Here is a 23,768-nt window from a genome sequence, read left to right on the forward strand (position 1 = left end):
TATTTTCTCATATTTTAAGTAACTTCAAGTGATCCAAAATTTGGCATTTCATAAAAGAAGACTCTGGGAGTCCTAATTTTGTAATGCTGTATAGCATTAGTTTCTTTCCCTGGCAGCTCACACACTATCAAATTTTCAAATGGCCACACTGATCAGATCAAAATAAAGGTAATTTACTGGTTAGACCAGGGTGATTTCAGGATCCTGCATTATCCACCCCTAATAGCATCAATTTTCATTTGGAATTTGGGGAATCAATAGAAAATATTTAGAATTTTTTTCAGTTTAGGTTCTGTTTTGCTCCTGCTAAGTTTTAAACTCAGCAAACTTGTGACTTCCCAGTAAAACTTCAAAACAAAATCCTAAGGCCTGTACACTTCCACTTTAATAGCGTGCATTGGAAGAAAAAAAATAATTAAAACACATCACAAAGGATACAGATAAAGGATGTAGTTGAAATAGCCAAAATTGTTCCAGTAGGAATAGATTTCTGAGCATCCCTAAGATCTCCAGATCTGTTTGATCCTGCCATAATACCTAAAAAGAAGAATAAAACCTAATTTTATACCATAAAATCAATGAATAGTGATTACTTTATGAAAAAGAATTTAAATACAATATTTATGTTTAGCAACCATCCAAAATCTAATATAACTGAGGAAACATTTGGCATTCCATTATGTGGACTACAGAACATTTGTTCAGCTTAAACTTACTTTGCTTGAGAAATTTGAACTGTCACACAAACTGTATAGAAGGAATTTTCAGGGGGTTCAGAAAAAGTGTGATACAAACTATTCTTCTGAAGTTGCAACACAAATTAGGGATTACATAATAAAATGGAGTAGTGGTTGGGGCAAGAAAATGGTTCAGAAGGTCTATGAGCTAACAGGACTTGAGCAGTTTTACACCTTGTACCTATATGCCCTAAAATCCTGGTTAATAGACTGAAAGCCCTGAGATGTGTTCACAGACAGTAAACTGGCTGAGGAATACACCTCTACCCCGATATAATGCGACCTGATATAACACGAATTCGGATATAACGCGGTAAAGCAGCACTCTGGGGGGGAAGGGTCACGCTCCAGTGGATCAAAGCAAGTTCAATATAACGCGGTTTCACCTATAACGTGGTAAGATTTTTTGGCTCCCAAGGACAGCGTTAGATCAGGGTAGAGGTGTACATAGATGCCTTGGGCTGATAGGAAATATAAGAGGGATGAGGCAAATAGAGTTACCCATCCAGGGGTGAGAGCCTACTGCAGCTGGAGGGATACCATCCCAGAGGGATCTCAGAGGAGTGGGGAGAAGTGGCATCATCTCTGTCATACACTGGCTCATCTCCCCTGGAATTGCCCAGTCTGTACATTGGGGGTGGGGGAGGGGGGCTGCTTGCACTCCAAATGTAGAGAGAGTTAACGTTGTTGTTCAACCTCTGGAGAGGGAAAAATTACACAGCCAGCTCCAGCTCAACTGGGGTGTACAACATACATGGAGCTCGGCTGTTCTCAGTGGTGGCAGATGACAGAACAAGGAGCAATGGTCTCAAGTTGCAGTGGGGGAGGTCTAGGTTGGATATTAGGAAACATTATTTCACTAGGAGGGTGGTGAAGCACTGGAATGCTTTACCTAGGGAGGTGGTGGAATCTCCTTCCTTGGAGGTTTTTAAGGCCCAGCTTGACAAAGCCCTGGCTGGGATGATTTAGTTGGGAATTGATCCTGCTTTGAGCAGGGGGTTGGACTAGATAACCTCCTGAGGTCCCTTCCAACCCTGATATTCTATGATTCTATGCTGCTGAGTTCACTCTTCGGGCACCAGTACATATTATTATTTATTATTTGTATTATCATGACACCTAGGAATCCTAAGTCACAGACCAGGACTCATTGGGCTAGGTGCTGTATAAAGACAACAAAAAAACAAGTAGATATACCCTGCTCTACCTTATGGGTACAGAAACACCAGATCCCCAGTGGGGATGGAAGTTACTGGGCAGATATTCCAGGGATGGAGGAACACAGGCACTGCCCATATCCTAGACAAACCACACGAGGTGAAACCACACTAGAACCTGGGAGGCAGCTAGATGTGGATAAAATGCCAAGGGTAAAACCATTTTCCCTGCCTCCATCTGAAATCTCTGTAAAGATCCAAGAAAGTTTGGGGATGCTGGCAGTGGGAATCTTAGACAACGTTCTTTTTGATATTTTACTGGGAAATATTTGAGGAAGTACCTCCTTCTACTACCTGAGAAATCTCAGATGAGGACATAAACACTGATCACTCACAACAGTCAGACGATCCATCAAAATCCAAATGACTGAGTTAGGAATGGGGGCAGGGGGAACCCTGCCCAATTCCCCTCAAGTTGTTTCAATCAAACTAGTCCCATATAAATCTATCAAGACCAGAAAGGTGGTGGTTGCGAGACTAGCTGCACTTTTGTGACAGTAAGCCTCTAGATGTCCTCACCTTTTTTCAGTTGAAAAGAGAACCTTGAAAATGTAACCTGATAAAAAGATGTCGGCCTAAGTTTGCAGAAAACCTGAAACAGTAGCTCAGATGGGTAAACTGCCCCATTCATTTCAAGAGAGAAAAAATTATATTATCAAGATATACACAATCTTTGAGTTAGCAGTCATTTTGCTTAGGCCTTTAGCAACGCATGAAGGCCTGGGAAAAAACAATTGGTTTCATTTTGTTGAAGGGAACTCAGCTTTCAAAAAATTAGGAAATGCTGCTTTAAATGGTTTCTGCCACAGACGGTAGCCCACTGAAATAACAAGGTACACTGTGCCTCCCCTCTACTCTAACATTATAATTAAATGTAACTTAGCCATAATACCTATAAACCAAAATTGGGGAAATGAAGTGCCAACAATAAAATTACAATTAACAGCAGCAGTATCTTTTCATGCAAAACCACTGTATTTACCTGTCACAGACGGGAAATAAATCCCTACTAGCATTGTGAAGTAGGTCATAATGTCTGTAAAAACATATGGGAGTCCTCCAACTTTTGTCTCTTCTGTTCCAGTAACTGATGGGTGACCTTTTTTTTCAATAATTGATCCTTTGTCTGTATAGGCACTCCACAGGTTATCTGTAAGGAAATAAGTGAGAGCTGTACAAACACCTAATAAATGACAACTGTACAAACAAAAGTGACCTAAATATAAAATCAACCCTAGCTACATCACTCACAGTTGTGAAAAATTCCATGTCCTATGTGGTGTAATTAGGTAGAACTAACCTCCATTGTAGACACAGCTAGGTTGACAGAAGAATTCTTCCATCGACCTAGCTACTGCTTCTCAAAGAGATGGATTTACTACATCGACAGAAAAAACCCTTTTGTTGATGTGGGAAGAATCAACAATACACTACAGCAAAGTAGCTTTGTTTCTGTAGTGTAGACATGCTCCAGTTTTTTCTTCCATTTATTTTTATATAACAACTAAGCATACAACATTACCTGTAATTTAAACAAAGATCTACTCTTATAAATCGGGTGACCTCTCTGGGTATAAAACTCTTGACATTTCAGGAACATTTCTTAAAATACTAGGTACAAGGCAGTAGTAACCCCGGTATCTTCCATCAACTTTTTTTTTTTTTTTTGGACAGGTGGCAACTCCACATACTATGAGTGCCACCTAATTTCTGTGGCTGTTGCACATGAGCAGCCATTCGTCTGCTTTGAAAAATACTTGGGGATGATCAGTATCATGGGCGATGCATAATATACATTCAGCGGAGTGCACTGCATTTTTCCTTCTCTCTGAATTTTTATTTTTATCTCTATCTATATATATAAAAATACATTTTCTTGGATAACTCTGAAAGGAGCAATTTTTGGAATACATTTCACAATGGATGTAGAACACCAATGTTTTATACATATATGAGTAATTCATAAACAATTTCTTGCAATATTTGCTTGAAGAAATAAAAATATTTTATTTTACAGTCACTAAAACTTTGCAGCTTTTTATTTAATTTGATTAGATTTTTATTCATTACATAAAAGCATGTTTTCCTATTTATGAGTTTTTACTATATTCTTCCTCAAAAAAAGGAGAAAAGCAGGAAGCCCTATTTTTATCTCTATCTAGAAAACAGTTTCAGTTATTTACTCTATAAAAATATGTTTTCCTATACTACCCCAAATAGGAAAATGCAAAGACTTTGATCTTTACACATCTTTCTAAATGACCAATCTGTGATTTATGGACATCCAATCCCAAAGATTATCTGATGCTTGTAATATGGGAGTGGCTACCTGTCAGAAAAATACATGGTGATGGAAGGCCTCATGGCATAGAGCCAGAGTATAAAATGTTTTTTTGAAGTTAAGGAAAACAACCTTATGGACATAGTATGCTAACCTGAACCATTAGAAAATTATTATTTCAAAATGAAATAAATTAGACTGTACCAAAATAAAAGCTGCTTTAAACTTTTCTGAACATATTGTAAAATGTTACCAGAATAAATATAACTTTAAACATATGCATTCAGAAAACTAGCAGATATTCATATGATGTACTATAAAATACAAACAAAAAGTCTAACACATTTCTCACAAGAAAAATTTCAGCCACAAAGAAAACATTTTAAGGAAGTTCTGAGTGACTGAATATTAGGGTTTGGAATTGAAGAGTGATCTTTGTAAGTGCATACACACTTTATATTGGATCCTTCTTGAAATCTTTTACTGAATTTTGACAGAAGTAGTAAGTTGGTGGAGTCCCCACCAACTTAAAAAAAATCACATACTTGTAGAATCAAGTATTAATACTTCCTTGGGAATTGTTCATTAACCAATTTCAAAACCACACTACCTGAACCCCAAATCATATGCTTTCCCCCTGGCTTGGCAGCTCTTAAAGGTTCCTTGCTTCAGGACTTCTCTTTTCCAGAACCTAGAAACACTCTCTGCTGGAAGCCTACTGCCACCCCTCTTATATACAGATGGAGTCTAAAGATCCAGTAGAACAGCAGAAATTAGCCTGCAGGGTTCCCACAACTGCTAACAGAATGGGACAACGGGAGATTCCTGACATTCTGTTAGAAGTCTATTGGACTAAATGTGTGACTGGAAGCTAGAAACTCCTCAGCTTTCATCCCAATTCTGCCATTGACTTGCCATGTGACCTTGGACAAGTCACAAACTCTGTGTCTTAGTGTTTCCAACTATTACCCCTACCACATAGTAGGGTTTTGAGAATTAATGAATCTACAGCATATTGAAGATGTAAAGCACTAAGTGTACAAAGGTGGTAAATATTATAATTACATTGCATTTTAATTGGTATTTTTACCTTTTTTGTTATTTGATACAACAGTTACCCTTAAATAAGTGTCCACGTACCATAAAATGAAGTATTTCTAAGAACCAAACAGTGCTGAAATACGGTGATGGGAGGGAGCAGTCCACAGATACATGAGTTACAGAAACAATGACAGACATCTTACACCCTGCACGTTAGAACTGCTATGGCCTAAACCAGGGGTCGGCAACCTTTCAGACGTGGGGTGCCGAGTCTTCATTTATTCACTCTGATTTAAGGTTTCGCGTGCCAGTAATACATTTAAGCATTTTTAGAAGACCTCTTTCTATAAGTCTATAATATATAACTAAACTATTGTTGTATGTAAAGTAAATAAGGTTTTTAAAATGTTTAAGAAGCTTCATTTAAAATTAAATTAAATTGCAGAGCCCCTCGGACCGGTGGCCAGGGCCCGGGCAGTGTGATTGCCACTGAAAATCAGCTCGCGTGCCATAGGTTGCCTACCCCTGGCCTATACTAATACCATACAAAAAATCAGTTAGTTTAACTGCATGTAGACTTTAAGGCCAGAAGGGACCATCATGATCATCCAGTCTGACCTCCTGCACATTACAGGCCATAGAACCTTGCCCACTCACTCCTGTAATAGACCCATAACCTCAACCTCTCACTGAATTACTCAAGTCCTCAAATCATGATTTAAAGACTTCAGGTTACAGAAATCCACTCTAGGTTAACCTGCAAGTGAACCATGTCCCATGCTGCAGACGAAGGCAAAGAACCCAAATGTCTCTGCCAATCTGACCCAGAGGAAAATTCCTTCCCAACACTAAATATGGTGATCAGTTAGACCCTGAGCATCTGGGCAAGACCAGCACCCAGACACCTGGGAAAGAATTCTCTGTAGTAACTCAGAGCCCTCCACATCTCGTGTCCCATCTCTGGCTCTGTTTTCAGACTTACCAATTAGAACTCCACTAGCAATTCCAGGAATCCCTTGAATTTCTGTCACGTTATTTAGGTTAAAGTATTCATCACATGTGGCATTGAGCGACGGATTATCACAGAAGAGACTCCACAGCTTCGTTGTCATTGTTTCATTGTTTACCTCAATAAATTTGGCACAAATATCAAAGTTGCGTCTTGACAATGTACGGTTTCCAAGAAGACAAATACTAAATGTGAAAGAAATAAAATAGAGGTAGAATTGGTTTTCTGTAGTGAATTTATTCTCATTTAGCTTAGTCTATAGTCTGTTCTCTAGCAAATTCTTCATTTACCATATCACACATTATAACATTATTAATTCAATGGCAAAAACTATGTTAATGCAGAATTGTAAAATTGCTCGGTGGTATGTTGTCCCTTTGCAGAATGCTGAATTGACCAAAACTCAGACTTTTGCTGAATATATGAGATCTTCACCTCGTTTTCCAGCCCAGTCACTTTCACTTTCAGGATTCCACTTAACACTATTAAATCAGGGAAATAAAGTTGCTCTCACCACCTTCTCTGTACCCTTTTTGAGAAATGTCTTAATATTGACACAACACATGCTCACGCTGGTCCTTGGTAGTCTAAGACTCAGGAGGTTCCAGATCCTGGTGCACACTCAAACACTTAGCCAACTCCCCAGAAAAAAATACCACACACATGCAATTTAAGAACCACTTCACAAGCCTTTTACTGCCTCCTTACACTTACTCAGAGGATACCATCTCAACCTACACTTTCACTTAACCATCATTAAAGTATGAGAATCCTTTTATATTCCACCTCACTGTTGACAATATTCTTTGCAAGCCTGTGCCCTGCTATTGACGTAACCAACACAACTCTGCATAGAAATGATGCATCCTGAAGGTACACATTAACTTCTTCCCTTTCCTCATATGCATAATAGGGTACAAAACATAAATCTTCACATATCACAAATCACAGCTACTGTCACACACCTCAAAGTAATCCACAAATCTCACACTACTGCCTCCACCATTCAGTATAGCTGACACCAATCACACGCACTTACCTGGAGTGCATGCAGATAATAAATGCTTAAAACTGCTCTTATGTCCCAGATTGCTACTGAACATACCCTTTTCAATAAAACTCCTGTGCCCTGCTAATTATGTGGAATACAGAATTCTACACTGAAACAATGCACACTGGCTCCTGCATGGGCAACCTTAATTCTGCATTTCCTGGTTTTCAGAAGTTTGAATTATGCTCAACTCAGTGTTCTGCAAGGGGACAACATATCACCAAGCAACCTTAACTCTGCATTATTGTCTTTTTTGACATTGAATTTCCCCATTATTGACTGGGAAAAGATATGTTGCTGGTAGTAGCTAGTTGTTATTTAGGCTGTTGTACATATCATGTCCCACAATTTGCATACCAAACCAAAACAGCCTGTAGTCAGCAATCCCCATGTCATGGTATACTCCTTGCTCTCCCACAAACTTCTGCAACCTTTTGATCCAGGAATCACGCAGAATCCACACACTGGCAATCCTGGCCCTGCACATATTTCTTTTCCCTAAGATGTCAAACCTCCACACTACGTCTTTGAAAACACCACAACGATCTGCCCCAAGACCAGGAAGTAGCCACTTGCCATCTCACCCCTACACACACTAAAAAAGGGCTAGTAAAATACAGATTTTCTCAAACACCAATCTAAGACTTGTCTATCATCCATCCCCATTGCCCAATCTCTCTGCAGCTGCAACCCCTCTCCCTGTCTCCCTACCACAACCCTCTGCAGCTCCTCCCCACATGATGTAAAAACATTTTGGTTAGACCAACTACTGACTGTTCTGCTGTGTTCACAGTACACTCCCATAAAATAAAAATATATAACTGAGACAACTTGTAGCAAGCAACATGAGTTATTAAATTTTTACTGGATAGTTTCAAACTAGAAAATTCAGTGCAGGTGTTCACTAGGGACAATGGCATTGGCACATTCTCTCAAACTACCCAGGCCAGTATATATTCCCAACATAGAAACCCTCTAATTTTTTCCATTTATTGGTGCAAGCACACTGTAATCCTTCCATGTGACTCTTTACTCGGGTCACCCAGAACCCTGAGCCAGTGTGTTACCGCTCTGCCTCAGCAAGGGTGAACTTGTCCTACTAAGCTATGAGTCAGGTCCCTGAAACACCAGCTTATCTGCCTTGCTAGCAAACTCCTCAAGGCTCTGCCAGTCCAAACCTTGCCTTAGAGATAACAATCAGTGAATCCCAATTCCTGAGTTTCCCAGAGACATCTTTCTGCAATGTCTAGTCCCTCTCACTGGACCCTCAGAGAAGTTATCAAGTTTGCTGCTGTCAAAGAGACAGAACATACATCAGTCTGGGTATTGGGCTGAGGATTTTATTCTTCAATCAAATGCACAGCACTAAAATGGTCTTGTAATGAAACAAGAATAAGTTTATTAACAAAGAACAGATATTTAAGTGATAATTGGTATTAACAGAAGACATAGTTATGTTTACAAGCAAAAAAATAAAACATGCTTTCCAATGACAAACTTAACCTCAGCAAGTTACAATCTTTGTCTAGGAGACTTCAACCCTCTTTGTTGAAGGATCCAAGTTTCTCAGAATACAAGAGTTATGGGCCCTGGTATCCATCCAGCTATGCATAACAATTTTTTTTTTATCAGAGGGGTAGCCGTGTTAGTCTGAATCTGTAAAAAGCAACAGAGGGTCCTGTGGCACCTTTAAGACTAACAGAAGTATTGGGAGCATAAGCTTTCATGGGTAAGAACCTCACTGACTTGCATCTGAAGAATTGAGGTTCTTACCCACGAAAGCTTATGCTCCCAATACTTCTGTTAGTCTTAAAGGCGCCACAGGACCCTCTATAATTTTTTTTGCCTCTGCTTGTATCTTCCCAAAACTCATTGACCCTGTTTCAAGAGGCAGGAAAGTTTCCTGGGGATACACAGTCTCCATCCCCCATTAAGATTGTTAAAGGGTTATCATCCCTCACTTGTTCCCCTGATGGCTTTGTTTACCCTATTTGTAAATGTGCTTTTCATGTCTTTGGGCTCACCTTGCTTAATTTACATTGGCGACACAGTCAAACCTTCGAAATAATGTTCCTTTGTCTAGGACAGGTAAGCTTAAGCAACGCCTCTCAAACACATTTTAGGAACATATTTCCAGCACACACCTATAACTATTTATACATCATCTATATATACATATCACACAATATTAATGACCAGCATGTTATCAGTTTACATATGATACCTCACACAACACCTTTTAGATACAGATTATGACAACAGTGAGTTGGTGCAATGTGTGTGTCAGGCCTGATGAGAGTTATAGTATGTTGTGGCTTTTGCTAATTGGCACTGCAGGGCTCCCAGTATCACTTTCCAGACTGCACATCTACACAACAGTGGTATAGCTAGGAGTGGCAATTTGGGTGGGTCCACAGTTTATAATGGACAGCAATGACCACAGTGCTGAGCTCATTTTAATAAAGATTTCACTGGCACACTGTTCAGTCAGTAGCATGGTCAGCCAATCTATTTCTTGCTCCAGTCAGCAGCAGAATGAAGCCCACCAGCACATCAGCAGTCACACTCCCCAGGTGCTCACTCGGGCTACTTTGGAGCTGGCTCCAGCTCAGATGGTGCTGCCTTTGTGGGCAGCTCTGCTCAGACTCACTGCCGTATTGCGGAGTCCACCCACAGTGTGATGATGGGATTCACTGCAGCCTCAAACCCCTCCTCTCTCTTCCCCTCCCTTTTCCTCTCCTCTGCCCCCTAATTACCTTTCCCATCCCAGGAAGCATTCACGTGTCTAATTTTTCTCTTCAAACACTTAGGCCCCCTAAGGGAGCTTGGGATGAAGGATTGCAGTGCACTGACAAAGCTGGGAGGTGCAGGAAGGTTGGAATGCAGGGGTTTGGGGTGCACTGGCAGGGCTGGGGTTGCAGTGGGTTGGGTTGCAATACACTACCAGAGCTGGGTGTGCAGGGTGGTTGGGGTGCCCTTGCAGAGGTGTGGGTGCAAACAGGTTGGGGTGCACTAGCAGAGCTGGGAGCACAGGGGGTTGGGGTGAACTTGCAGAGGTGAGGGTGCAGGTAGGGGTGATGTTACAGGGGACTGAGGTACAGAGGTGGGATGTTCTGGCAGAGCTGAGGGTGCAGGGGCTTGGAGTGCACTGGCAGAGCTGCAGGGTTCCTCCACATTTCCCTCACCTGAGCCCTCAACCTCTCTCCCTTCCCAAACCACTGAACCCCATTTATCCTCCTCTCCATAACTGCCCTCCTCTTGCTGCACCACCAAGCACGCTCCTCCTATTTCTCCATCCCCTCCCAGGAAGCATTCACATGTCTAATTTTCCACCCAAAAAACTTTCATTACATTCCCTCCAAACTAGAATTGAAACCCATGACTTGCAAACTGCAGCAAGCTCCAGTCACTCAAAACTCCTTTTGTCTTGTGATTAATTTATCCTTAGATATGTGAATGGCAGGGTGAGTTCACAGCCATCAAGAGATCTGTGATTCCTCCAGCCATCAGTATCAACAGCAGAAGGAAACTGGGGTTTTTTATTTATTTATTTATTTTTTTTGGGGGGGGGGGGAGGAGACGACTAACTCAGGAACCCCTTTAAATTTAGATAATTAATGTTACCCTACACCCCATGAAGCAAATTTCAAGACAATCCAATTAACCATTCGCATTTTAGAGCACTTACAAGAATCAAGTTTTTTTTTTTTTTAAATGGTGGGATTAGAAACCCTCTAGCTATTTGTCTGCATTGGCACATGCACCATTTTAAAAAATGTACTTTTTCTTAATTATTGTTATGAATTTGCCTCCACCAAAAGATTTAGTGAGTGTCATGCACTACCCTGGGTAAACTTGACAGACTGAGACCATTTTGACCCATAGCTCATCAAAGGTTTGATCTCTAACTCTGGGTAAAAATAAATACATACATACATACATACTCACTCCAAATTTGGTTCACTTACCCCACCCTGAAGCTTTCTGTGGGCTTGTCTTCACTTGAAACTCTGTGCTGCTCTAGTTCTTCAGTGTAAACACTATCTATGCTAACAGGAGAGGTTCTCCCATCAGCATAGGTAATCCACCTCCACAAGAGGCGGTAGCTAGATGAACAGAAGAATTCTTCTGTCGACTTAGCACTGTCCACACCAGGGGTTAGGTCGGCTTAAATATGCCATTCAGAGATATGGATTTTTCACACCCTTGAGGAAGATAGCTGGGTTGACCTAAATGTTTAGTGTAGAGCAGGCCTGAGGCTCACCAAAGATTCACAGATTCCAAGGCCAGAAGGGATTATGATTATCTAGTCTGACCTCCTGTATAACACAGGGCATAGAACTTTCCCAAAGTAATTCCTAGATCATATCTTTTGGAAATCCAATCTCCAGTGAGATAAATTTTAAGAGAGGGAGGAAGGCAAGTTTAGTTGAAGAGGAAAAACCTTGAGAAAGACATACATAGTTACAGAACTACATTTTAAAACCACCACCAAAGCAAATAAGAAAAGACTAGAAACATTTTTATTAGAAAAAGTATATAGTGATGAATTCACATTAATGGAGTATAACACAATTTATTTCTTTTTATGGATCTATTTCAATTAAATGGAATAAATAGATTTGCAATATGTAAAAAAAAAGGTATGCTTGCTCACTGACATTGAAGTCCATAAAAATATTCAGAATTTTAAATATTGTCATGAGAGCACATACCAAAATCAGTTACCACTTCTATAGATACAGAAACACAATTGTGTGTACAAATTGGTAAATTATGAAACCAAATAGGTACTTAAGTGCACAATTGCCAAGTTTTTCTACCAAAATGTTTTTAAGAGTTTTAGGTTGCATCTATTGCACTCATATTCTAGAATTTGGTACAAAATATTTAAGGCATTACAGTAATAATCTATCCTTACACACTTTAGCACTTAAAATAGTATTTCACTTACGGAAAGTCTGGTGGGTCAAAAGCAGTTTTAATAACGCCAGCATAAATGGCAAAGATGGAAAGAATCACACAAGATAGGAAGACCAGTGCAAGTTTGTTGACATATTTAACTCCTACAAAGACTACTATGGCCATCAGAGCAACAGTACACGTCCCGTAAACTCTCATGTTGTTTAACATGGCCTCTGTTTCTCCATCAGCATCTTCTGCTTTAAATATAGCAGCACTGGGAGAAATATATGCCTACAAAAGAAAACAAATAAAATATTAAAACTTTCCTCAAAAGGTGCCCAACCTTTTACAATAACTACATTTTCTTGAGTTTACAAATCTTACATTTATATTAGAGAATTCATCTGGTATACATACTAGCTTTAAAAAGAACAGGAGTACTTGTGGCACCTTAGAGACTAACAAATTTATTAGAGCATAAGCTTTCGTGGACTACAGCCCACTTCTTCGGAAAGCTTATGCTCTAATAAATTTGTTAGTCTCTAAGGTGCCACAAGTACTCCTGTTCTTTTTGCGGATACAGACTAACACGGGTGCTACTCTGATACTAGCTTTAGTGTTTCAAGTGCTGATCCCTGTATCAGAGGCATATACAAACAGTGAAAAAAGGACATTGAATTGAAGAAACAAATAAACTCCTCAATCTGTTGGAGGACAACACAATTAAGAAAAAAAGTTATTTCCAAAGATTTTTCTTATGGAGTCATAGCCATGGCTTCAATGTTGAAATTGTAACCAAGGTTTCATAATACACCTTTTTGATAGCCTCCTATTGCTTCACAACAAAAATTAATGAAGACTGAAAATTGGCTGATTTATTCTTAGGTCAAAGAGATATTTTCTGCAACAAGTTAAACAAACTGTTTTTCAGTTACAGGTCATTAAAATTAACCTGATTTGAAAATGTGACCAATTTTTAATATTGCAGTGTTTAATATTTCTTATATTATGTAGCACAGACTATATCTGAAGAAAACAGCTTGTAATTACAATTATAATTATTATTAAGCAATGTCAGTAGAAATTCTTAATCCAACTGTAAAGGTTATAGCATGTAAGAGTGCAAGTATTATGCTATACAATAGCTGTTTAAAGAGAACACAAAAGTTTGTTCTTTTGATAATAGTATCAGAAGCATCATTTAGTTCAAATGATACCACTAAGAAAAAAATGTTTAACAAAAATACATTTTTAGCTCCAGATGCAGCAAACACTTATGCATGTGCTTAACTGTGTGTACATGTAGTAGTTCCTGTTAAATCATGGGACTATTCATGTGAGCAAAATTACATACCTGCTTAAGCATGCAGGATCAGAGCCTTAATTTTCCCTTTTTTTTTTATTCAAATAAGATTCCTTACTAGCAGTAATATTTTAAAAATAGTAATTATAATTTTGTTCATTTTAAAGTTTAATCTGAAGTTGCAATAGCACAATTTTTCAAATTAGTCATACAAAACCACAACCTAAATTAATGATTTAAAAAACAAAAAGTGATTTAAATCAGGTGCTTAAATCACTCCACCCAGAAACGTAAAGTGTAACTTGGTAGAAACATTATATTGTACTTAAAGTAAAACCAGGGTACCATTATAGATCTGATTTTCATACTCTTTATTGTATTTTTTCAAGAAAACCTATTTCCAAAAATGTTCTTTGATATAGAAATGCACACTGTATGGAGCTTGCATTGTTTTCTGAAGTTTATTCGGGACAAAGAGAGGTAGGAACTCTGCTACACCTGTATCTAAGATATTACAAAAAAAATCATATATTACAATATCTGATAAAGAGTATCTGATCACATAGTTAAAGACCATATAATAATGCATGCACTTACAAATGAAATGTTATCTTGAGATTCTCTTGATTTATGGATGCTTCACTGTGCAAAATTAATGGTCTCTAAGTACTTTTGTGATGGATTATATATCTTTCTATATCTACATACTAGGGCTGTTAAATTATTTAAAAAATTATTTTGATTAATCACAAGATTAAAAAAATAGTTGTGATTAATCACAGTTTTAATCACACTGTTAAACAATAAACAATACCATTTATTTAAATATTTTTGGATGTTTTCTACATTTTCAAATATATTGATTTCAACTACAACTGAGAACACAAAGTGTACAATGCTCACTTCACATTATTATTTTTATTAAAAATATTTGCACTGTAAAAAAGCTAAAAATAAATAGTATTTTTCAATACTGTGTGTGTGTATAGGGGGAAGTATGTGTGTGTGTGTGTGTTGGGAGGAAGAGACAGAGTGTGTGTGTGTGTTGGGGGGAGAGAGAGAGAGAGACAGGCTCCCCCTGTTCCCCGACCCCAGCTCAGTGGTGACCAGGTACATAGGCTGGGGGAGGGGGATACCTTGATATCAGCCCCTCTGCATCTCCCCCTGCTCTTGCTGTGTACAGCAGACAGGAGGCAGGCTCCTTGCCCAGAGAAGCTTGGCCTGGGGCACCTCCATGGATGGTGGGGGGAGTGGTGGGAGAAGCAGTGGAGCATGGCAGCGGGAGGAGAGGCACCCCTGCCCTAAACAGGCGCTCTGGGTAGTTGCTCCCCTCACTCATGCCTATGCTCGGCCCTGTCCAACAGGTGGCAGGGTGCTGGGCTCCTCTCTCACCCCTGGAAGGTGTTTATTCAACTATCCCAAATTGCCGCAGCTCTTGCCTTCCTCCCCATCTGCCACGGAGTCCAGTCTACAGAGGTGTGTGATTAACACTTGTTAAGAAAATAACATGTTAATTTGTTTTGAGTTAATCGCAAGCGTTAACTGCAATTAATTGACAGGCCTACTACATACACAAAGTTTGTGTGTGCATATGTGTAACAGTCATATAGATTTTTAAAATATTTTATGTTTATTTGGTAATTTGTTAAAATTTCATTTGAAAAAAAAAAAAGATACAATTGATGAAAATACTATCAAGTACACCAGTATAATTTTAAAGAGAACAAAAGTTAGGAACCCCTAGGGACTCACCAATTGCCAGTTTATTTTTAGGATTTAGAGTATATGATTCATTGACATAAAAATAGTCATAGCTTAAAGTGAAACTTTAGTAAACAGAAAATATTGTTAATAGTGTAATAATATTAGTAAATGTTGACAAATTTGAAATTTCTGCATTAATGATGTGTGATGATATTGCTTGCTAGCCAGACATTTATGTATTTACAAGTAAATTTGTCAAATTCCAGTGTTCCTATTTACTTTGTCAACATTGAGTTAGCATTGTCAATTCTAAAAAACTGCATTAACTAAGGACTACTTTCCTTGATAGATCGCTTCCTATGGCTTTTACACAACAGCAGATTTGTCAAGTTCCAATGGTCACATTTCACTGGTCTACAATTTTTGAGAAGTCGTCTGCTTCAGAGATAAAATGTGCTATTTATTATGTATTTTGATGTGCTGAATTCAAATATGACAATTAAAACAACTGATGGGCTACTGTTTCTAAGATATTTAAGGTTTTACATTTTATGTCTATGTATATTGTGTAGATAGTAGAGTTTTAATCATAAATTGTAAACCTAGGTCTTTTCATGTGTTTATGGTTGCTTTACATGATAATATTTCACCTGTCCTGTTTATGTAACACTTTAAAAATCAGCAAAAGGGTTATATAAATAAAATTTATTATGAAACAAAAGGCAAAAAACTATTATGTACATAGTTTAGTCCTATTCAGTGTCTACTCGGCGTTTCTTGGCTTGTCTCTTGTATTCATTAAATGGAGCATCTCTCGTCACTGTCCAGCAATAGTCTGCAAGCATTGATGGGCTCCATTTGCCCCGATAGCGTTTCTCTATTGTTGCAATGTCCTGGTGAAATCGCTCGCCGTGCTCGTCGCTCACTGCTTCACAGTTCGGTGGAAAAAAATCTAGATGAGAGTGCAAAAAATGTATCTTTAGTGACATGTTGCAACCAAGGCTTTTGTATGCCTTGAGGAGGTTTTCCATCAACAACCTGTAGTTGTCTGCCTTGTTGTTTCCGAGAAAATGTATTGCCACTAACTGGAAGGCTTTCCATGCTGTCTTTTCCTTGCCACGCAGTGCATGGTCAGATGCATCATCTCGAAGAAGTTCATAGAATCATAGAATATCAGAGTTGGAAGGGACCTCAAGAGGTCATCTAGTCCAACCCCCTGCTCAAAGCAGTTCACGAATCTGAAGACCAACAAAGACACCTTCCTTTATCTTAGCTTCACTTAACCTTGGAAATTTTCCACAGAGGTACTTGAAATCTGCTTGTGTTTTGTCAATGGCCTTGACAAAGTTCTTCATCCGACCCAGCTTGATGTGTAAGGGTGGTAACAAAACCTTCCTTGATTCAACAAGTGGTGGATGCTGAACACTTTTCCTCCCAGGCTCCAATGACTGTCAGAGTGGCCAATCTTTCTTGATGTAGTGGGAATCTCTTGCACAACTATCCCATTCGCAGAGAAAACAGCAGTACTTTGTGTATCCAGTCTGCAGACCAAGCAGGAGAGCAACAACCTTCAAATCGCCACAAAGCTGCCACTGATGTTGGTCATAGTTTATGCACCTCCAAAGTTGTTTCATGTTGTCATAGGTTTCCTTCATATGGACTGCATGACCAACTGGAATTGATGGCAAAACATTGCCATTATGCAGTAAAACAGCTTTAAGACTCGTCTTCGATGAATCAATGAACAGTCTCCACTCATCTGGATCCTGAACGATGTTGAGGGCTGCCATCACACCACCCATGTTGTTGCAGGCTACAAGATCACCTTCCATGAAGAAGAATGGGACAAGACCCTTTTGACGGTCACGGAACATGGAAACCCTAACATCACCTGCCAGGAGATTCCACTGCTGTAGTCTGGAGCCCAACAGCTCTGCCTTACTCTTGGGTAGTTCCAAATCCCTGACAAGGTCATTCAGTTCACCTTGTGTTATGAGGTGTGGTTCAGAGGAGGAGGATGGGAGAAAATGTGGATCCTGTGACATTGATGGTTCAGGACCAGAAGTTTCATCCTCTTCCTCATCTGACTCAAGTGAGAATGACTCTGATCAGGAACCGGCAGTCCTTCTCTGTGGGGTACTGGGTGTATAGCTGATAGAATGTTTGGATAATGCACAGTCCACTTTTTCTTCTTTGACACACCTGTCCCAACTGGAGGCACCATGCAGAAGTAATTGCTGGTATGATCTGTTGGCTCTCTCCAAATCATTGGCACTGCAAAAGGCATAGATTTCCTTTTCCTGTTCAACCACTGGCGAAGATTTATTGCACAGGTGTTGCAGCATATGTGTGGGGCCCACCTCTTGTCCTGATCTCCAATTTTGCAGCCAAAATAAAGGTGATAGGCTTTCTTAACCATAGGGGTTATACTGCACTTTTGTGATGCAAAAGTCACTTCACTACAAACATAGCAGAAGTTATCTGCACTGTTCACAAAAGTAGATTTCTAGAGCTGATATAGGGCAATTTGTTCAGCAGAGTGATGTAAGCTTCGTTATGATTGCATCATCCATGACTTCTAGGAATAACATGATGCAATTCATATCTGGAATGGAATAATATGACGCAATACCAGCTTCAGATTGCACCATTCATTGTTTTGCCTAAAAAGCAAGTACTGTCCAAACCCAGTCATAGATTTATTCATGGATCCAGTCAAAGATGTATTTTAGTCATTTCTGGTTTAAATTGAGATCCCTTCCCTTTATAACTCACTTATCCTCCGCCATTGCCAAGTCAAGGGTCGTATATACTGACTCAATAGCATATCTTGAAAACTAGAGCCAATCAACAATTTTAAGCATCATTTTCGTTCTCAGTGACCCAGAATTAGTAAAGTTTGTCTACATTTATTTCAGAAGCATTTTGGCTGTAGAGCAGTGTTTTATCTAAAGTCAACATTTCTCCAACACTCACTGCAGTCACCATATTTTCTATATTGTTGCCATTTTTAACTATTTATTTTTCAACTACAATTTACACAATTTCTTTTAAAAATTAGGGAACTTCTCAGAAAAAGAACATAGTTTAATGTTAGTTAAGGTTACTCTGTGCTACTTTAATAACATTTTCTTCAAACACTGAAAAGCTAAGAAATAAACAGTTACAGTTAACAACCATACTTCTGTTTCATAACCTACACCAAAATAGAGCTTAGCAACTCTTACTATTACTATCCTGTTTCCACAACACATTGTTAACATCCATGGCTTCATAAACTATTACATAGCCTTAACTGACATACATACATACATACATACAAGGAATATACAAATGTTAAAAGTACAACTCCTTTAAACATATGCTTTTCTTTTTGGATTTTTTACAAAAAAGGGGAACAACTTAACATGTGTGCTTTCTTAGAATTTGAAGAAAATGTTATTAATGAAGAGCAGAGCAACCTGAACTATTAACATTATTTTTTTCTCTTCTTTTATGTTAGCACTACAGATGGCACATCAGAGACAGCGGCTAAAAATATTCGATGAAGCAATCTTGAAAGTGAACATTTCCAAGGAAGACTGGAGTCTTATAGATAACTGCGATGAGGATTATAAAAACTTTACTGATAAGTTGAGGCAATGCATGAAATTAGCCAAGAAAGAAAGACCAAAAAGAGCGAAAGGAAGAATCTCGGAGGAAATGCAGAACTTGCTAGAGAAGCAGAGGAATATCAAGCAAAATGATGGTGACAAATTGAGTGTTCCCTCCTCTGCAAGTTGATAAGAAGAAAACTAAAGGAGGACTTCGAGAAGTACCAAAATGAAAGGTTCTTAAAGACAGCTGAAGATCGCAGAAGCCTCAAAAAATGCAAAAAATTGATACTGTGCAGGTCAACAATAACGGCGCTGAAGAACAGGGATGGAAAACCAGTAATTGACAAAACAGGGATGGAAGCAGTCTGCAAAAATTTCTACACTGAACTGTTCATGTCTCAGATAAATGTCCCAGTACCAACACTTCAACAGACCAATGAGCATGTACTCCCAGTCCTTGTCAGTGAAGTTTGACCAAATAAAGAAAGGAAAAGCCTCAGGTAAAGATGGACTGAATCAAAATGATAAGAGCTGGAGGTCAAAACCTCTGAGAAACCCTTGCTCAGAGCTTTAGCCGTTAATTGGAAATGTGGAAGATACCATCTAGCTGGAAGGAGTCCAATACCATTCTGCCGTATAAGAAGGGCGATCATGAAGATCTAAAGAACTATCGTCCAATATGCCTGCTCTCACATGTCTACAAGCTGTTCACCAAAATAATAACAAACCGACTCTCACAGAGTCTGGATGAGCAGCACAATGGACCATATTTTCACTATAAACCAGCTATTGGAACACTCAAGGGAATACAAATTCCTCTTATGTATTGCCTTCATCAACTATGAAAAAGCGTATGACAGCATAGAGATCAAATGCAGTGTTGAAAACTCTTGCAGAGCAGGGTATCGACACAAACTATATCAAACTATTAAAGGAAGCAAATTCTGACTGCACAACAGATATAACTTTATTTGATACTCCCTCTCGCATCCCAGCTAAGAAAGGTGTGAAATAAGGAGACATGGTTTCACCTAAATTCTTCACAGCCCACCTCGAAATGATATTGAGGAGGATGAATTGGAAAGGTGGAATCAACATCAACAGAGAGCAGTTAAACCATCTCAGATTCGCGGATGGTATCGTGTTGATCGCCGAAAATACTATCAAACAAAATGTTATGAGAACTCAACACAAAAAGTAGCCAAGCTGGACTGAAAATTAACTGCTCCAAAACTAAATGTATGCAATCTGATACCTTGCCAAAAGCCCAAATAACAATTAAGGGAGAACAAATAGAAGAAGTTAAGCAATATGTCTATTTGGGCCAAGAAATTAACATGTGCCACAATCAGGAAGGTGAACGCTTGTGAAGAAAGAAAGCAGATTGGTGCACGTGCAATTCTATCAAAGATGTCCTCCAAGGAAAAATCAACAAGGCAACATGTGCCAGCCTCTTCAACTCAACCATACTGCCAGCAATGTTGTACAGCAGCGAAACATGGGTGCTGATTAAGACAGAGGAGCAGCAACTGTCTGTCACAGAAAGGGCGATGGAAAGAAGAATTATGGGAATTTCAATCCATGACCAAGTCCACAATTAAGTGATCAGACAGCAGAGTGGAGTTCAGGACGTCATTTTTGCAAGCAGGCATAGTAAAATGCGATGGGCCGGGCATATGGCGAGGCTCACTGACAATCAATGGACTGTAGCTGTCGCCGAGTGGTACCCATTAGAACTGAATTGACCACTCAGCTGACTTCCAAAGAGATGGGAAGATTTTATCATGAAAAGACATGGCCGTGCATGGAGAAGGAAGGCCAGGATATGAGAAGAATGGAAGACATGTTGTGATTGTGCAATCTATATGAGGGCTGAAGGACCAATCAAACAAGGTGACAAGATGACATACTCCTATTGTTCAGATTATAAATTATTCCTTAAACACATTCCACGCTAGATTCTTTGAATGAAAGTCAGCATCTCAAATGGTAAATATCAACAACACATTTTACAAAATAATGTTGACTTGGAATACATTTTAGGTTGAGTATATCTGCTCTATTAGCTCCAAAACCTGATGGAATATAGTCAATCTTAAAAGATAAAATACTTACCAACAAAATTTCAATGGTACCAAGAATATACATAGCTCCTGCAAAAGTTGTACCCAAGTAAAAACAGAGTCCCACTGCTCCGCCAAACTCTGGCCCTAAAGATCTTGAAATCATGTAGTAAGAGCCACCAGCTGTGAAATAAAAAAAGTAAAATTAAAAAAAAGTCAGATCCTGAGAGATACACATCATATCCTAGACAATACATTTGAGTTGCCAAGTCAACTTAGGTCCCAAATTTAGATATAATTTTTTTGTAAAGATCTATTTATTCCAACCAAAATTTGGGACCTAAATTGACCTGGCAACTCAAATTTCTGCTCTGTATGAGAAACAGATTTTTTTTTAAAGAAATTTAAATGGAAACAATATTTTTAAAGGAGTAGCATTCATCTGCAGTGCTTACAACCAAAAGATTGTATCGTTCTATTCACATATCAGAGCTAGAAAGTAAAAATAATTAGAAAGGGAATAAGAACAAATCAAATTGCTATCTATATTTTAATTGTCTAACAAAGTTAATATAAAATACACTAATATCATAAATGGTAAAAGTAAATTAGACTATTCATATTGTTTCAGTTTTAAGGTATTGGGTTGAATTCTGTTTGTTCTTTTCCCAACTCCTTCCCCACCAACATCACCACACCTATGCAGGAGCCAGACATATTAGGGATCTACTCCTGAGTCCTTAGATTGAGGTGGAGGTGCCTAATACCAGATGGCACTCTCCCAGTCTAATGAAGCATAGCCAGATGGCCTCAGGGTTCAGACAGGTGTGATCCCCTGCATACCTGATGGTAACCAGAAGCAAGCACTTGAGAAAGAGCATGTAGATGCTTTACAAAACAGCCTTAAAGAGTGCTGATAAATGGAGGAAAGGGACATCAGTGACAAAGGGTTACAGAGAACAGAGGAACATGGAAGGGGACAAGAAAAAGAAATATTTTATCCATGCTAAAATATTAAATATTCACAATTTTTAGATATAAATGTTTAAGCTCTTGCAGTTTCCAAGGCGCATACTATCTTCCTCTGCTTTTCCTCCATTAATCCCATATCCCATCCTTCTTCTGCAGTACACCACCCCCTCCTGTAGACCTGCTAAAATTTGCAAGAGTACAGCCCGCATTTTGATGAGCCTCAGAAGATCTGTTGCAGAAGAACTTCCCTCCTGTGGGCAATACCAATCTTATTCAAACTTTTGATGCTCATTCAAAAAACTGGCAAATTTACAAATCAAAACTCTGTTAAAAATAGCTAAGATTAGAAGAGTGTTAAGATTTCTTTCTACATGTGATGAAAGAAGTAATGAAGATTTAAAAGGGTCACCTTTAAGAATGAGTTTGGAAGACAGTCTTTATGCAGATTTATAAACATGATATATTTCAAAAAGTCAGAATTTGAAAGGCATTGGTTCTTTAGTGTATAGCTATGTGAGACAGATCAACATATAAGAAAGATAACTAAAACCTGCGAATTTTGAAAGGTAAAACATTTTCTGTTTGTAATATTAAAACTATCTAACCAGATTTTTATAAGATTGTGCATCACTCTGGTAACTGAGTGCTTTCCATGATAATGTTGAAGTTTGAAGGACAGATTGTTGAGAATCCATAACATTAACTGAAGCAATAGTCATTCAAACATTATAAGGCCAAAAGTGACCATTGTGATCACTTAATCTGACCTGTGTAACATAAGCCATTGCACTTCCCTGAATTAAGTAGGTATCGTCGTACCTTCTTTCTCTATCATTGTGAACATCACCATCATCCTGCCTGTTACTCAGGCCTGTAACCTGGATGCCACCTTCAACTCTGACCTCTCTCTAGGTCCTCACATCCAAGCTATGTCAAAATCTTGTCAACTCTTCACACATAACATCTCTGAGAAACATCTTGCCTTTCCATACATACAGCTAAAACTCATGTCTAGGCTCCCATCATCTCACATCTCGATTACTGCCAACATGCTTCTCCCCATAAATATCTGAAAAATTCATTAGTCTCTTTCAAAACCCTCCTTTGTTGTGATGTCTACAAAACTTGACAACTGTTAGGCTGTTGCTTTGCAGAGATCACTACCTATCATGCTGATGCGTACTATCGCATTGTTGCCTCATACTGTCTATATCCATCAGCTGTCTCTTATCTTGATTGTAAGCTCTTCTGAGCAGGGACCATCTTTTTTGTTTTATGTTTGTAAAGCACCTACTGACTAGGGCTCCTAGGTACTACATTAATACAAGTAAATAATAATCTTCAGAACTGCAGACATTACTAAGTCACAAATGAAAACCCTAATTGAACCAAGAAAATAAAGAAAGAGCAATTGGTGTGGAATAATAGACCAGACTAACTACAGGTACGCTAAGTGCTGCATTAGGGGGGCTGTGTTGGTGAGTATCTGAGTGTCTGTTGCTGGGACAGTTTGTCAGTTTGACTGTGTGCTTGATTGCTTGCTTGTTTGTTTGTTTGAAAAGCGTGAATTGGGAGTGCTTTGTTCCAGGTGGGCCTTGAGTGGACCTGACTGGTATATAAGGGCAGTCAGCAGCGAACCAGCTGAGCGGCGAACAGCAGAGGCTAACAGAGGGAGTTTGCCTTGGGAGAGCTCACTGAGGCTTTCATCTGCAGGTTTCTCTGAGTAGTTCGTGCAACAGCTGAGGAAGCTCTTAAGAGTGGGTGATATGGAAGGTGAGCGATCAGCTGTTGTAACCTGCACAGGTTGTGCCATGTTTGTCTTTCTTCCACAGGACAGAAGCGACTTTGTATGTACAAAGTGCAAGCTGGTCTCCATATTGGAAGAGAAG

General features: G+C 38.9%; 1 protein-coding gene across 4 annotated transcripts in view; it reads right to left on the bottom strand.

Annotated features, from left to right (window-relative positions):
* Positions 1 to 23,768, bottom strand: part of SLC12A7 (solute carrier family 12 member 7) — a 357,234-nt gene that overhangs the window by 106,543 nt on the left and 226,923 nt on the right. For all 4 annotated transcript variants that reach the window (XM_054018253.1, XM_054018254.1, XM_054018256.1 and 1 more), the window contains 5 exons: positions 20,960 to 21,090; positions 12,291 to 12,532; positions 6,259 to 6,470; positions 2,937 to 3,104; positions 439 to 537 (listed from right to left, as the gene is read on the bottom strand). In XM_054018253.1, the coding sequence (XP_053874228.1) occupies positions 439 to 537; positions 2,937 to 3,104; positions 6,259 to 6,470; positions 12,291 to 12,532; positions 20,960 to 21,090 (852 nt within the window). The remainder of the gene's footprint in view (positions 1 to 438; positions 538 to 2,936; positions 3,105 to 6,258; positions 6,471 to 12,290; positions 12,533 to 20,959; positions 21,091 to 23,768) is intronic.

Source organism: Malaclemys terrapin, chromosome 2 (genome assembly GCF_027887155.1).
Source record: "Malaclemys terrapin pileata isolate rMalTer1 chromosome 2, rMalTer1.hap1, whole genome shotgun sequence".
NCBI classification, from domain to species: Eukaryota; Metazoa; Chordata; order Testudines; family Emydidae; genus Malaclemys; species Malaclemys terrapin.